The sequence below is a fragment of the Melanostigma gelatinosum genome (genome assembly GCF_949748355.1).
Source record: "Melanostigma gelatinosum genome assembly, chromosome: 18".
Classification (NCBI taxonomy): domain Eukaryota; kingdom Metazoa; phylum Chordata; class Actinopteri; order Perciformes; family Zoarcidae; genus Melanostigma; species Melanostigma gelatinosum.
In genome coordinates this window covers 7470834-7486629 of record NC_136651.1, presented here as the reverse complement: position 1 = coordinate 7486629, position 15796 = coordinate 7470834, and the positions used below count along the sequence as shown (strand labels likewise).

Genomic DNA, 15796 nt, shown 5'->3' with positions numbered 1-15796 from the left:
TTATTTTTATTTTTTTAATATTTTGGTTTGTTTCTTCAATTTATATAATTAGTTTGGTGTGTTAGCATGCTAACATTCCCTGATCAGCACAAAGTACAGCTGTGGGTGAAACTATTGGACAAAATTACAACGAATAAGTCTGGAGATCAAGGCTATTACACCTCTGGGGCCCATGAATGTATCAAATTTCATAGAAGTTAATGCAGATTCTATAATAAAAAATATAATTATTTTCACGTAATTAATGGGATAAGAATCAATCATTCTCATGTATTTGTGTTGGGATTGATCTACCGGTACTCTATTACACCATTTTTCTCTGTGTGACCCGTGCCCTTATTTTGAAGGATGGATTTATTCTCAACGCGAGGGGCGGTGTAGGATAATCTCATACCGGAAGTAGCTCCTGTCTTCTTCTTTGTTTTGAACTTTCACCTCAGACTTGTGCACGCCGGAAAACCAAGTGAAAGAACGTGGATAGTACAAATAAAAAAGAGTGGTGTTTGTTAAATTCAGAGTTGGCAAAGCCAACGCGCCCCATGTTTCCTTCCGCCTGGATTTAATACCTCGACTCCTCAGCGCGGCTAAAAGGTAAACTGCTCTGTGTGATAATGTCGGTTTGTTTACGAACTGTGGACGGCTCATAGTGAAGCTAACGCTAGCTAGCTATAAAGTCGCTCCGTCTGTAATGTCAGTGATGTTGGCTCAATCAGTCCGCTAATGTTACAGATGGGGAAGGTACCGAAGAAGAAGAGGAGCCTCGCCGACAAGGTCCGCAAAGCCAAGACCTCCACTGAAATCAAAAACAATCCCTTTGAGGTGAAAATCAACCGGAAGAAATTTGAGATTTTGGGGAGAAAAAGCAAGCATGATGTGGGTCTCCCTGGTGTGTCTCGATCCAAAGCAAATAATAAGGTAAGTTAGAGGAAATCTCATGTCAGTTACTTTCACACTTGATCTTTAATAACTTATCTCTCTACGAGCAAGATTTCAGTAACGCATGTTATGTAATCATACTATTAACTGACATACATAAAGCAAAGGGAAATATTGATTTGTATAAACCAACAAACACCATCTGCATGTTAACACTCTGACTTTTTCCAGTTCTTCAATCTTCATCTTCTGATGATGTAGCCCAAAAATTCTACACGTAGCACCAATTGTGAAATCAACTTTATATATATATATATATATTCATTGCAGTTGGTAATTATACCAAATGTAATTTTACCTCAGTAACTGTAGAACATTTTTTGTTTGAGTAATTCTGACGTTAAGATTTTCTGAGTTCATGCAAACAGAGAGAACTAAGTGAGGATAAAAGAAGTATCTGCACACGTAGCATTGGATTCAACTTATTAAATACGACTTCTAATGTATGATTTTTCTATGTATATGTGAGATTTTTGCTGCAGATCTGATAAATCGCTCGGTGCAACATTGCCGTAACTCTTGTCGTCGTCACGTGCAACTCTTTATTTTTCGGTCCGTAGAGAAAAGAAACTCTCCTGAAGGAATACAAACAGAAGGGCAAGTCCAGCAAGTTCATCGACAGACGCTTTGGGGAGTATGACACCAACATGGCGCCAGAAGACAAAATCCTGCAGAGGTTCGCGATGGAGAGACAGGTCAGTGATGTTGTGATGTGTACAGGGCACAGCAGGCCCCATTTGTCCCTGCTTTGACTTACTTCTGTAGCTTCGGCCTTCTGAATGATTCATTTGTTTACTTAAAAATGTCAAACAACAAATCTCCCTACGTATTTTTTTTAACCCTCCGCCAAACTTTGCTTTATTACTCAGCGTGTCCACGATAAGAAGGATCTGTACAACTTGAACGAGGAGGAGGAGCTGACTCATTATGGCCAGTCGCTGGCTGAGATGGAGAAGTTCAACGACAATGTGAACAGCGACGATGAATCGGAAGAGAAAGGTCTTTTATCAGGTGAGTGTTACTGGTGTCCAAACACCAAATGAACAGACGGTTAAACCATTCACATGTTTTGGGATTTAAACATAAATCATAAAAGACTCCCTACTTTATCATCAATGGCTTTTCATTCCCAGCCCACAGCTTGATTTGATGAGTCATGTTATAGGTGACAGTCTGGTACATAATAGTGACACGATTTCTCTTTCTCGTCCAGCCGAGCTGACCGCCACCCACTTTGGAGGAGGAGGTCTCCTCAGAAAGAAAACCTCAGAGGAGCAGGAGGGGGAAGACAACCGCCACAGAGCCAAGTCCAGGCAGGAGCTCATTGAAGAGCTCATCCAGAAGTCCAAGCAGGAGAAGGTGAGCCGGTAACAGTTTGAGTTAATCCCACATACAGCATCCTGTTGCTTCTCTACCACAGTGGAAAATAGTCCCCAACAAATACACCATTTACTGCTGTTAGAGTAACTTCAGCTTAATGCTGCTCGCTGACATTATTTAAAACATGAAAGTGAGCTTATTTGTGATCCAGATGAACCTCCGTGAACCTCTTTCGTTTATTTTGACTTTTTCAGCGGGAGCGACAGGTGAGGAAAGAGGAGTCTCAGGAGCTGACTGAGAAGCTGGATCTGGAGTGGAAGAGCATCCAGGGTCTGATGGTGAAAAAGACGCCCAAAGGTGAACGCGTCGAGGAGGAGAAGCCCAAGGTAGAGTCACAGCAGTCGGCGAAATGTTGTTCCTCCTCTGTGTGCGTTCATTCATCGGTATCGGAGCCTGATATTTATTTGTTCTCTCTCTCTGCGTCCTCTGTGCGTTGCAGCTGGAGCAGTACGACATGATGGTCAGAGAGCTGGTCTTCGAGATGAAGGCTCAGCCGTCGGAAAAGCTGAAAACCCCAGAGGAGCTCGCCCGCGAGGAGAGGGAGAAGCTGCAGAAGCTAGAGGTATGCTTAAAGGGAACACTTTCATCTCAAAACAACTTCTAGTCGTTGGCACATATTTTGATGCTCACTTTGTGCTCTGGTTTTCTTCCTAGGCGGACCGCCTGAGGAGGATGATGGGAGATGAAGTCGGGGAGAGTTCAGGGAGTCAAATCCACATCTCTGCCGATGACCTCAATGATGGCTTTATCCTGGATAAGGAGGACAAGAAGACCCTGTCCTATCAGGTGAGAGACAACGCAATGCAACCGCCGGTTCTCGTCTTATATGTTAATACAGAACGTGTTAAATTCACATTTCTTTTGTGAGTCCAGGATGGAAAATGGAACTTTGACGAGGAGCCCGAGGAAGATAAGGATGATGAAGAGGGGCAGAGTGGAGAGGATGGAGAGGCAGAGGAGGAAGAAGATGGAGATGATGATGATGATGATGATGAGGAGGAGGAGGAAGAGGGGCAGGAGGGCAGCAGTGAGGATGAAGATGGTCACTCTGACCTGGAGTCTGAGCAAGAAAGCGAGGATGAGGAGACAAAAGAGGACAGCGCCAAACCGAGTCTGAGCGAAGAGGAGATGAAGGCCCAGCAGGAAGCGGCTAAAGCAGAGCTCCCATACACATTTACTGGTAACTACACAGTACAGCAGTACTACACAGTAGTACTACACAGTACCCGTGTACAAAGGCTATGCTCAAAGAAGCCGGTCTTTTCTTTTGGAGTTGATCTTTGTGTGAGACATTTCTGAGATGAGTAGCGTCGGCATTCTCCCGTTTTAATAATGTGCTTTACTTTTTATGATGCGTTTCTTCTTCTCTCAGCTCCGGAGAACTACAGCGACCTGACAGACTTGCTCCACGGCCACACCCCCGACAACCAGCGCCTCATCGTGGCCAGGACTCAGAAAAGCAACCACGCTAGTTTGGCTGTAGGCAATAAGCTCAAACTGCAGGTAAACTACAGAGCAGGCGACACGTTTCTGTAAGCGCGGTGCGTTTGTGTTTAGGCTGCGTTCGCGACCGTGAAGGACTTAACATGTTCTCTCCGTTTGTCCCAGAAACTGTTTGGCTTCTTGTTGGAGTACATCGGAGAACTGGCCACCCGGAGTCCACCTGAACTCACCACCGTAGATAAACTCATACCGTGAGTTTCTTTCTCTAGTTTTAACTGCTGATTTAAATATGTGGTCCTCAAAACAAAACGTATCTGATCATTCCTGCACTGTTTCTCTCGCTCTCTCTCTGTATCTCTGTGTAGAGAGTTGTACACTATGTGTCAGATGTTTCCAGACGCAGCCTGTAAGGCCATGCAGAGCATCCTCGGAGACGCTGGTCATAGCACGGAGGAGGCGCTGGAGGTCAAAGGGCACATTGCTTTCCCAACGCTAGACATGGTGTGGATTATTTGATACCGTTAACAAGTCCTCTTTGTCAAGGGTGTAGGTTTGGAGGAAAATATACTGTTCTATAACATCTATTTATATATTTACTACAAATACTGATTGATCTTTGTTTAATTCTAGTGTCTTAAATCACTTTCTTTAAAACTGAAAAACATGGAGATGGTGAAATGATTCTTGGGATCAAACAGTGTGTGTGTGTGTTTGTGTTTGCAGCTCATCTACCTGAAGGTGACAGCCCTGCTGTTTCCTACCTCAGATTTCAGACACCCAGTTTCAACTCCGGCGCTGCTTTACATCAGCCAGGCTCTCACCAAGGTACACACGCCGTCTGTTTACTGTCTGTCGGTAGAGACGCATCTGTATTGTTCTGACTGTTCTTGTCTTCCTGCCGCTCTAATTGGATTTCACAATTTCTCATTCTGTTTGAACCCAGCCCTTCTCTTCTCATTAGTCACCCTTTTTTGTGTGTTTATTTCCATATATACTCCTCAAACATTTTCAATTATTCATTGGAAGTTTTCCAGGTTATGCAGTAGTTTTATTTCCACTGCTGCAGCTGAAGCACTCGGTGTTTACACCGCCGTTATATGGAGTGAAAAATCAATGTGGCTGGACAAATGGATGCTTAGTTTTCAGCACTGACGCCATGAATCACACCCGTGTTTCTTTTACCTGTGATTTGTACGTCCTTAGTGTCCAGTGAGATCATTACAGGACGTGGCGTCGGGCTTAGCGCTGTGCTGTCTGGGAGTGGAGTACGTCACTTTTTCAAAGCGCTTCCTGCCCGAGCTCATCAACTTCCTGTCTGGAACGCTGCATCTGGCCGTGCAGGACAAGACCTCTCTAGGTAGCCGCGCGCTCATCTGAAACGACACATTTCCACAATTCTAGCGTGCTTTTTCTTTTGTGTGTGTGTGCCAGCATTGGTGAGGTGCAACAAGACTTTGACGTTGTGTTGCAGGTTACACTGTGGTGCCGCCCTTTAGGCCATCAGGGAAGTGCAGTGATCTGCTGGTGGTGTCGGACTCCGAGTCCTGCAAGAGCTGGATAAAGAAGAGCCTTCCATTGTCTGCGACCCAACGCCTGGAACTTAGAAATGAGCTGGACAGAGATCACCACAGGTAGGAGGGGAAGACCTTTTTTTTATTTAAAGCAATAGTTCAACATTTTGGAAATATGCTCATTTGCTTTCTTGCACAATCCACATTTGAGCACTTTTAAAGCTCATTAGTGAACATGTTTTACCACCAAAAAAACCAAACTTGTCCGTTTTACTCTTCGGTTATTATGCTGAATAAACGAGGTAAGCTAACCGTAGCATTGAACAATCGGCAAAACATTTTCTTCATCAATGTGACGCACATCTGCATATTTTTCCACATGATTACTACATTAACCAAGGCTTTTTCCTACCAAAAAAAAATATACGGTACTAGCTTTGGAAGATTCCCACTTGATTTGTCTCAGGCAGCCAAAGTGTCATATTAGCTTCCGTTGAATTTTAAAAAGTATATTTGTACAGAATGAGGACTGTCGATTTTGTTCCCCATCTCTTCCATTGGAGAAACATTGTGTGTCTTCTCAGCCTGTGTGGACAGGAGGAATGATGAAATACAACTTAATATGGGCATGCGAGTCATGTTTTGAGAAAATAATGAAGCTATCCAGGCTTATCAGAAAGCTTTGGATGACGAGGACGCTCTCGTCATTTCTTCATTCAATTACTGTCCATGGTTTGTGTGTTCACTGTCCCAAAAAAGATTTCTAAATTAAAGCCTCTCCAGACGTTGTTTTGTATAGACAGCTGACCCACAGAGACATGGCATTCAGAAGCAATACATCTCAGGATGCCTTGATTGGTCATTCAGAGTAGAGTATGAGACACCACCGTGTAATAACACCATGTAATAACACCATGTCATAGCAGGAGAGAACACTGGTCTGGAGACAGTTAGATGCCCAGAGAGAGAGAGATGAAGTGTGAGAAAACGTTTTGTTTGGACCAAAATCTGAGGACCAACAAATATTAATACGCAAAGAGACAAAGTTAGACTGATTATCTTTCTACAAGTGAAAAAACACAAGCTTTCATCTTTTGCAAGAAAACAAACAGTGGAAGCACACAAACATGCACTCATTAAGGTCTTTTCTTTCAACAATCGCTTCACAACATATTATAATAAATGTGTGATGAGGGTCTTTGTTAATGTACGAGTATGAAAGCTACGATGAGCCATCACACGGTGTTTACCTGCACAGACTGTGCTGCTCAGAGCTGATGCATCCACTCTTGTGGTTCTGATCAGTCGCCAGTGTGCTTTCACACAGCAGCTGCTGTGTGGGCACAAAGCAGAGCTTGTAAACAGGCTTCAGTGCACGGGCGGCGAGAACATACATTTCTTTTTGTACTCGACTAAAACTGATACTCATAACATGCCATGAACCGCTCTGACCCAAACTCCAGCACAGTTATGTTGGAGATGGTTTAATTTGATTAAATGTATTGGCTATTCGTCAAATAAAATGAAATATACCCCTGAGTGACGAAGAACAAACCCCAATCTTAATAAATCCCAAACTAAAGGTGAGGTCTGTCTCTCCGCAGGTTGACGTGTCTGTCTACTTGCCTGGACCTGGTGAAGCGATGCTGTCTGCTCTACAAAGACCTCACGTCCTTCGCGTGCGTCTTTCAGCCAATCGGAGCGCTGCTTTCCAAACACCTCTCAGCCCAAACGTTACCCGAGCTTTTACAGGTTTGTGCCAAAGAGTTTTTATACAGCGAGGTCTCTTCTTGCCTCTCGAAGTATCGGATTCTCAGTTTCTCCCCAATTGTGATATTTGTTGCAGGAGCTCCGCGGCGAGGTCCTGGCGAGCATCGGCAGTGCTCCCGTGACTTGCAGCCGGCTGGTTTTAGAGAGGAGGAAGCCGATTCCTCTGAAGCTGCTCACACCCAAGATTGTTGAAGTGTAAGATGTAATCCAATGAGTCCAAAACATCTGCTCAAATCAATTTCCTCATCTGGAAACGTGAGATGAAACATGCACATTTGCATGACAGCGGCATTTGTTTCAAACACCTCATTTGCTTCTTTAATATTTGTCAGGTTGGACTACGGAAAGAAACGTGGCAGCACCAGAGAGGAGAGAGAGAAGGAGCGACTGAAGCACAAGTACAAGAAGGAGTTTAAGGGCGCTCTGAGGGAGATCAGGAAGGACACGCGCTTCCTGGCCAGAGAGAAGCTCAATGAGGTCATGGACAGGTACGGATAACGTAGAGTGTCCATGTGGAAGAGAAACAAGAATGTTTCTGTGAGAGAGAAGAAAAAACGCCTTTAACTTGTTGCGCGTTCTGTGTTTCAGAGATTCGGCGAGAAAGAAGAAAGTGAGGGAGCTCTTCGGCAGCTTGGCCACTCAGGAGGGAGAGTGGAAGGCCCTGAAGAGGAGGAAGGAGACGGGGAAGGGGAAGTGAAAACACAGAATCCCACTCGTCAGCGCATTTCTTTCTTTCGTCTGTTTCCTGTCAAGTGGACGTCTCCCATCCACATGTGGATAAACGGTCCTGTTCAAGGTTGACGTCTGTGGAACTAGGAGCCGTTTTGTACGTCATAGATTCTTTTTTTTAATTGCGTGATGGGACGAATTCAACTTCCTTGTCGCAGCATTTTATAGTGTTTGACAAATAGCTGTCAGAAACAAACACCCCAAGCTGTCACATACTATGATGTAGGCGTTTGATGCGAATATTGGATACTGTTGTTGGAAGTGTCAGTCAACACAGCAGCTAATACTCGGTTTGCATTCTTCTTGTTTTACCACCAGAATCCATCACGATAATGTGCTTACAGGCAGAAAATAAATGAGTCTTTATGTTCTCTGCTTTCCATCCTTGTTTTTTCCAGTCAAGCTCAGTAAAGCGCAGTTTTATTCCCATCATGGTAAAAATGCAAAAAGTCAAATGCTACGGTGAGAGGATTGGTGTTCTATTACATAAAGCTTATGGATCAGATGCTCCCATCATTTCCTCTGTCTCTCTATTTAACTGATTTATGTGCGATCAGGTGCAATGCCATGTTAGTGTAGTAATACAGATGAGTATATTTCTCAATGATTGAATGTGAGGGCACCAAAACTATCAGAACCATGAAATAAAGCAGAAATATACTAAACAGATGTCCCGTTGTCACAGTAGCCGTCTCTGCGTGGAGCCGTGACAAAGAGGAGCCATCGGCTACTTTGAGTCAGCGGGGATGCTCCAGGAAACGGCAGCTGACCGGTGTGGACAAGTGCACGCCTCTGCAGGGTTCCATAGTAAGACATGGAAGTGAAAAGTAGAGAATTGGATGACTCACTGTGTTCCTGGGAGTGCTGCTCTTTAGGGAAACTGTTGAGGGATTCGCAAAGGCCGTGTTTACATCTGGAGGACGTGTGGCTCTAAACATGCTCTCAAGTAGTGGTAAAAAAACCTGTTCTGTGGTTGTAGATGGATGTGTAGTGAGCAACATATCAAGGTACACGTGGGACATCCGTCTGTGTTAAAGGGAGCTGAACTGTCTGAGGGAAAGACGCTGGAGGAGTTGTTTGCAAGGACAGACCTTTGTAAGTGCATGTGTTGCATCTCTTTCCCGCTGCTGCTGACAGCACACAACCAAGGCCAACATGTTCTATTGTAATAACATGCTGGTTGGTTCAGTGGCAGCGCAAGGATCATCACTGCCGTTACGCTAAAAGACATATTCCCCCCTGATGAAAATACCAGTATATCCAACCATGAATCTTGTCAGAGATTTAAATCCCTAAAACAGAAACCTGTTACTGGTGCACGTCCTGTTGTCCCCCAGAATGAGCAAAACTACAGCAACGACACTTTCTTACTTTTATTCAACACAAAACTCCAAATAAATTCGTTTTTGCAGCGGTTAAGCAGAGTAGTTATACATGCTCTTGGTTTCCAAAAGTCCATTCAGTATGAGATATTTGTCACAGCGGTGATAAATAAAAAAATACAATATGAATGCACAAACAGCTCAGCACTTTTATTTTAGTCCACCGCAAAATACAGTGACAGTACACAGACAAAAATAGAGAATATCGTTACGCTTCCATCAAACAGATCACTGTAATTCCATCATTAATATAGAGACACTTAGGTGCTTGAAGTGGTGTATTTCAATGTTTGAGCAATTGACATAGCCACACCAGTGAAGACAACACACAGACACAGACGTTTACTCACAGCCGGTCACTTTAAGGACTGATGTGTTAAAGGCACACACACACACCACATCTGTCATTCTGTACATTTACCCACACACACACTGCTGTACAGACGTACGTAACAACACACACAGATGTTGGGCACAGACTCCATAAAGGACCAATAAACGAGGCACAGCGGGACTTGGCAGCGCGACATGGAATGTTTGGGTCGTTGCTTGTGAAGCTCTGTCAGTTGTCGGTGTCGTCCTGAGAGAGAAGAGGGACAAGAGGTGGGCGCTGAGTTCGCTGTCCTTGAACGAAGCGTCAGCATACAGCAATAAAAGAGTCATTTTTGCCATTGCATCAAACACTTGACAAACACCAAAATGAATGTCATAAACACAAGCCAAAATAATTGAAAATGCCAAACATGTCCCTTGTGATGCACAAGGTTTAAACAGTTTATCTTCTCCGTCACATAAACTGTTCCTTCTTTAACTTCGAAATGCGGCTTCGTATTGTGAACAGAGCCGTTTGCGCGTGGAGTCTCACCTCTGCAGCCTCAGTCGGGTCCGTGTCAACCGGTGACTCCGCCATGTCCTGTGCTGCTGAGGCTTCATCACTCTGGGGAAAGACAAAACGCAATAGCGACTTACTTTTACTCTGAATATGACTTTGCTGTATGCATGATCTCATGGCAGTTACTGCATGTTTCATGTGAACACATGGGGACCACATGGGAAGCCTGCATGTGCACTTTTTCACATCTTTTTGAGAAAACAATGACCAGAGAAAATAATCAGCAGATGAATCTAAAATGAGAATAATAATTAGTTGCAGCCCCCAGACACAAACGTCTGGATGCACGAACGACCATTATGCCATCATTTATGCAACATTATGTAAACAACACACAGACTTCATCCCGTTCCTGCTTTGTCCCTTAACGTTAAGAGGCGCGTGCACTCATTTCACAACGATCATTATGATTGGTGGTCATTTCCAGAGAGTGGGCTGCTGAGAACGAGACGAGACATGAAGGGGAGGTGAGGGTGTGTGAGACGTCTCCTGTCCAGCGGAAAGGACGCCCTCCACACCGTGTCGCTGAACTGACCTTCCTTAATGGGGAGCGGTCACAGTGCGCATGCGTGTATATGTTCGGGACACGCTCACCGGCGGCCGACATCACCTTAAACCACTTACTGCACCTTCTACTCCTGCTGTTGCATTTAACGCCACACACACACAACGATTTGTTCGCTTTTCAGGACAAATCAAACTTAAAATATCTTAGTAAACCACCTTCCAAATCAAAGTAACACCTGGCCTCCAATCTGCATTGTTTCAACGGCGAAATTGCCTCCGGGGACGTGAAAATGTGGCAGCCTCTTTTATTGCATGTCGCTGAAAAGATGTGCGCAATAAGTCGAGTTGTTGGCCATTTTCTATTTCCTGTCCCCACCACTCCACCTAGCACGCGCTCTAATTGTCTCTTTCCTCTCCGCTCTGGCTTTTGCTGTCTCCTGATATGAGTCACCAGCAGCTGATGAATTGGAGAAACAACTAGATGAGGAGATTAATCAGACTCAGCATCCCACCTTCCTCTGTGTGTGTGTGTGTGTGTGTGTGTGTCAGACACACAGGAGACCATCATGCTCTCTCAACCTGGCATCAATTTTTTAATCAAATCAATATTTAATGGCTAATGATGGTTAAACGAGCACAAGCTGCTGCCGTCTGCGTGTCAATATCTCGCGGGGAATACCAGCATTTTCTTTTTGTGTTTATTCCTCTCCCCTTTGTGGGAAAATACCACAAGCATCTTTTGATGGTGAAATCAAATGCAGCGAATGTCAGCAATGAAGGATGGCACCAGTAGTGGAAAATTAATTTGACTGCTTCATTAAAATATCTGCTTGTAGAGGTATACCAGTTGTTGCCATTGGCAGGAAAATAACTTGGTGATTTCTTTGGTATCTTATCTTTTTTGTCTTGCACTTTTCACGGATCGCAGCCAATTGAAGCACAGCTGAAGACGTGTGTGCATGTGTGCCGTTATCTCTCGGTGTCTAAACTAGTGTTAATTAAGAGGCGGGAGATCGAGCATCACAACAAACAGTTCAACAAAGTGTCCAAAAGCCCAGGGAGACGTTTGATTGGCTTATCATTTGCTGCTACTCGCAACGATGTCAAGAGAGACGCAGGTAATTACAGGCTAATTTAGTCGTCCTCTCAAATTACAGCCGGTTCTCACACCTTATTCATCCACATACAAACCACAGGGTAGTGTAACTGCGATGGTTTGAGACAAAGGAAGAACAGTGTAGGAAAACAAAAGCAGAGCATGAAGGCCATCTGCTCCCTTTTGTTGCTCTGCCTGCGCTGAAAGGAGATGGTGTGAAGTAAAAGTAGTGATTAAGGGATATTTACTCAAAGCTTTCGTTTACAGTCAGTGTTTCGCACCAATACCCACAGCAGGCATCCTTGAGGTCTGACAAACCTTTTGAATTATCATTAAAAAATGTGAACAACCAGGTTTACTTGCAGTCTTCTTTTTGGTGAATTGATTCCCCTTTTGTTTTTGCACTTAACCAGTTGTTGATCATTATCATCATCAGTATTGTCGTGAGACGACAGAGTGCGCATTGCGTCATTGAAATGGTAGCTATAGCCCCGACTGTATCAAAAAACCGACATGAACAGCTGTCAAAATCCTCGCCAGAGGGCAAGAAAGAAAGAGGAGAAAGGAAAATCACGCTTCGTGTTTGACTTGTGTCGCAGCAGTAAATTATGTGCTGCAGTAAACTGCCCTTACAACCTCCTCCTCCTCCTCCTCCTCCTTTGGACAAACGATGGCCTGAATGACAAGACGAACAATGCTGGGAAGCTAACAATGTGTAACGGCTTTCATTTCAGAGAAGAACGACAGGCAGTAGATGTGAGAAGTGATGACAAATGACTCAAGGTAAGGAGGCCATTTTGAGTTCTAGCTGGCAGCCACTGTGCTGTGCTGTGCTGTGAAGATGTGTTATTGCATATTAGTATGTCTGGACAAGTGTGAGCATACTGCAACAGAAGTACAGAGGACAGAATCAGTAACGTATGAAGAGCTTAGATCACTAAAGCAACGGCTAACAACTCCCGCCCTGTAGCTGGTGAGCTGCTTTCATGGCTGTTACAATTAAATTGATATTATGAACTACATTAAGTGCCAGGCCACAAAAATATTAACCAATCACAGATCAATCGGACCTCAAAATTCTCACCCGCACGTGAGTGCACCACTGTAGAGGGCGCTATTATCAACAGAAAAATCGATCAAACTTATTCATTTTGGTACACATTTGAACCCAAATAAATATCAATGTCAAGTCAAAACAAATGGTCTGGAAAAGAAATGTTGAAAAGTGTCTTCCTTACTTGTTTGGCCGGATCCTTCTTGACCAATCCAGTGGCAACGACAATGTTGCCGGCTCCCTCCACCGTTTTGTGGGCCACGGCGGTCACCCCGGTGACCATGGCTCCACCCACCTGTGACACTCCAGACACGGCTGTAGGGACGAGAAGAAGAAGAAGAAGAAGGGCATCAGAGAAGGTGCATCTCTGTAGAAACCCAACACCAGTCTGTGAGGATGAGCATGTAGAAAAATAAGCATCTCAAAATACATGGCTCCACCGTGATTAAAGGGATTTGTAGATGTGAGTGAAAGATATTGAAAGATATTGACTGTATTGATTTAATACCAACACATTGCTTCGATGGGTGTGCTAAAGGAACAACCATGAAGTCAGGAAACAACCAACCCAACAATTAGGTTGGACAAAAAGCTTGTGCTCTCTTCTTTCAAATAGTCTCTTGTTATAAATCGTGCTTTTGCTTGAATAGTGTAACATTAAGACACATTCGGATGAAAGTTGTTACGTCGAACAACATTGGGGAGGCTACATTCTGCATGACTGCACCTGGAGTGACGCTTCCAGTTGGAACGCCCTACAGAGCGGTTTGAGACCGGATCATCAGCGTCATTTGGTTAACTGAAAAAAAAAACCTTGGCAACAGCCTGAGGTACTTTCCTTTCATAGACTTCAGCGGGTTTCACCCCGCCTTCTACTGTCCAAGCGCTACATTGTTGTGGAATGTGTGATTTTGCATATCAGTATCTGATGCTATGCGTGTCCTTCTTTTATGTAAACATGAACTGTTTTGGAAAGGCGTGTTGTAAATATACATTTTCTTTTCATTCAGTGAGGCGTCATTCTTCAGTTAACGGTGAAAAAGTCAATCAGTACAGATATTCTCTCGATATATCCATTCAGAACAAAGCTGCTCGATCTGCATGTGCTAAATGGGTTTACACCAGTGGTTCCCAACCTGGGGATCAGGGGCCTAACAACGGGTTCAAAGTTCAAATTCGAGGGGATGCGAGACTATTAGCAGTATAGGACTGCAGAAAAAAACAACACTTATACAACCAGTGACATGGGGTCACAACATAACTTTATTTTAGGGGGCATCGGGTTAGGCAGGTTGTGTGGAGTGAGACCTTGAAATATGACACCTGCAGAGTTACAGAACAGCTCTCTTACTGACCACCTGTGGATCCAGTGAGATTACTCGTTCTGCTTTTATGTCAAAGATATATTGTGTAAAAAAAAAAAAAAAGAAAAAGCAGCTGCAGTTTACAACATGTGTAAATGAATACACTATTTTTCTTTCCCGACCAACAAGAGAAATGGAACAGATGCATTAAACCCTGAATTAATAAATGATGTTACCTGTTGTGACTCCATCCTTTGTCTTGGTACCTGAAAGGATGCAGGTGAAGCTCAATGAGTCAGACAATATGAACAAAACAAAAAATTACATAAAAATGCACTTATTCATTCAGGCTCAGAGTGAGTGTTGCTGTAATAACGTATTCACAAATCAAATGAATCCCCAGCGCTCACCGACAAACATGACCCCATCTTTCGTCATCTCAGCTGCTCCACTCACTCCCTGCTTGGTTTTCTCCGCCACCAGCACGACCCCATCCCTGGCTTTGGAGAAACCCTTCTTGAACACGTCCATGGCTGCTCGATCGGCTCCCAAATTAGCACGCAGCTGTGAGGACGTCAAATAAATAAATTAAATTGAGACGGCACTCCCGGATCGAAGCGTGTGACACCACGACACTAAACCGATGCCACCGCCCGCCGGTTCTCTCCGACAGGCTTTGTGGAGCCGACACCACCGACTGGAACGTTTGAGCAGCTGATACAAAGCTGCTGACAAATCCCACCTGGAACTGATTACAGCCCACCTGAGAAACCATGAATGGATTTACTATCCATTTCAATTTAAAAGAAGCTGTACATTACAACGCGATTAGAACATAACATAATAATTCTTCTTGAATAAAGAAATATTGTAAGAGAACAATCAATAAAAGAGCTGCGGTTTACGCACCTGTTCGCTTCAACTTCCTTTAAACCGAGAATGTGTTGAGTCTTCCGGGATGACAGCGGAGATTCCCCCAAAGGGCAGTGAAACCGGTTTATTCTCTCCGAACTACAACTGTTCTCTCAAACACGATCTCGTGTCTGTGTGTGTGTGTGTGTGTGTGTGTGTGTGTGTGGTTCCTAACAGACAGACGCTCCACAGGTTTGACAGACGCCTCCTACGTGATGGAGAAAGAGCGATTAAACCCCGTGATGTTGATGCGAGAGAAGAGATGCTCACACACACGCACGCTCACACACACACAAAGATTACGTAGCTCTTTCTGTACGTGGGTTGCCCACAGCAGGTGCAGCACGGCTCTTAAAACCGTCAGCTGGCTGAATGCATCTGCGGCCAAACTACTAATTAGTGACAGTGTAATTATGTAAAATAACACCACTGGGCTGATAGTCACTGTTTCAAATGTGAGTAAGATGTTAACTGCAGCTGCGCAGCAAGTCCCCAGAGGAATCTTTTGCATTGGAGCCTAAATCAAAAGGTCATGTTGGAATTGGCTTCAATACTGTAGGTTACACTCATTCAAGTCCAATTTTTTTTCAGTTTTCACCATATTTTGGGTTTAAAAAACAACGACACAACTTTTATCAGATCGTACCCCTGATAGACTGGGCGATATGGTGAAAGCACCGAGAAATCAATTTTCCTCCTGAATGTTGCCCGTTGAAAGTCAGTGTTGGAGCTGGCATCGCCTTCTTGAGAAGCCAGATGGCCGCAACACTTCCCCTGCCGTTCTGTATCGCAGTAGCCTATTCTCTCTCTACTCAGAGCCACAGTCCTTTCCACAGTCTGTTGCTGTATGTTTTCTGCCTGTGAATCATCATCCACTATG

General features: G+C 44.2%; 2 protein-coding genes across 2 annotated transcripts; one reads left to right on the top strand and one right to left on the bottom strand.

Moving 5' to 3' along the window:
• The first annotated feature begins 440 nt into the window (after positions 1 to 440).
• On the top strand, positions 441 to 8144 carry nop14 (NOP14 nucleolar protein homolog (yeast)). The gene is made up of 19 exons (XM_079289223.1): positions 441 to 591; positions 730 to 915; positions 1497 to 1631; positions 1806 to 1947; positions 2150 to 2295; positions 2511 to 2642; positions 2756 to 2878; positions 2971 to 3102; positions 3190 to 3496; positions 3689 to 3819; positions 3925 to 4010; positions 4125 to 4260; positions 4483 to 4584; positions 4963 to 5116; positions 5231 to 5390; positions 6875 to 7022; positions 7117 to 7235; positions 7373 to 7528; positions 7629 to 8144. The coding sequence occupies exons 2-19, from the start codon at positions 730 to 732 to the stop codon at positions 7735 to 7737; spliced, it is 2604 nt and encodes an 867-aa protein (XP_079145349.1). The 5' UTR covers positions 441 to 591; the 3' UTR covers positions 7738 to 8144.
• A 1142-nt stretch (positions 8145 to 9286) lies between these two features.
• LOC306792124 (gamma-synuclein-like) lies at positions 9287 to 15054 on the bottom strand. Its single transcript, XM_079289139.1, has 6 exons — positions 14914 to 15054; positions 14415 to 14568; positions 14241 to 14270; positions 12885 to 13015; positions 10017 to 10088; positions 9287 to 9731 (listed from the first exon to the last, which is right to left on the bottom strand). Exons 2-6 carry the CDS (start codon positions 14533 to 14535, stop codon positions 9714 to 9716), a joined length of 372 nt encoding a protein of 123 aa, XP_079145265.1. The 5' UTR covers positions 14536 to 14568; positions 14914 to 15054; the 3' UTR covers positions 9287 to 9713.
• Positions 15055 to 15796: the final 742 nt, after the last annotated feature.

Bases quoted from the DNA above. Each gene is read 5' to 3' on its own strand.
- nop14 (XM_079289223.1), top strand. From the start codon at position 730: ATGGGGAAGGTACCGAAGAAGAAGAGGAGCCTCGCCGACAAGGTCCGC. The intron at 1,948-2,149 runs GTGAGTGTTACT...TTTCTCGTCCAG, and splicing joins AGAGAAAGGTCTTTTATCAG to CCGAGCTGACCGCCACCCAC. The intron at 3,497-3,688 runs GTAACTACACAG...TTCTTCTCTCAG, and splicing joins GCTCCCATACACATTTACTG to CTCCGGAGAACTACAGCGAC.
- LOC306792124 (XM_079289139.1), bottom strand. From the start codon at position 14,535: ATGGACGTGTTCAAGAAGGGTTTCTCCAAAGCCAGGGATGGGGTCGTG. The intron at 14,271-14,414 runs GTGAGCGCTGGG...GCATCCTTTCAG, and splicing joins AGATGGGGTCATGTTTGTCG to GTACCAAGACAAAGGATGGA. The intron at 13,016-14,240 runs GTAACATCATTT...TCGTCCCTACAG, and splicing joins AAAGGATGGAGTCACAACAG to CCGTGTCTGGAGTGTCACAG.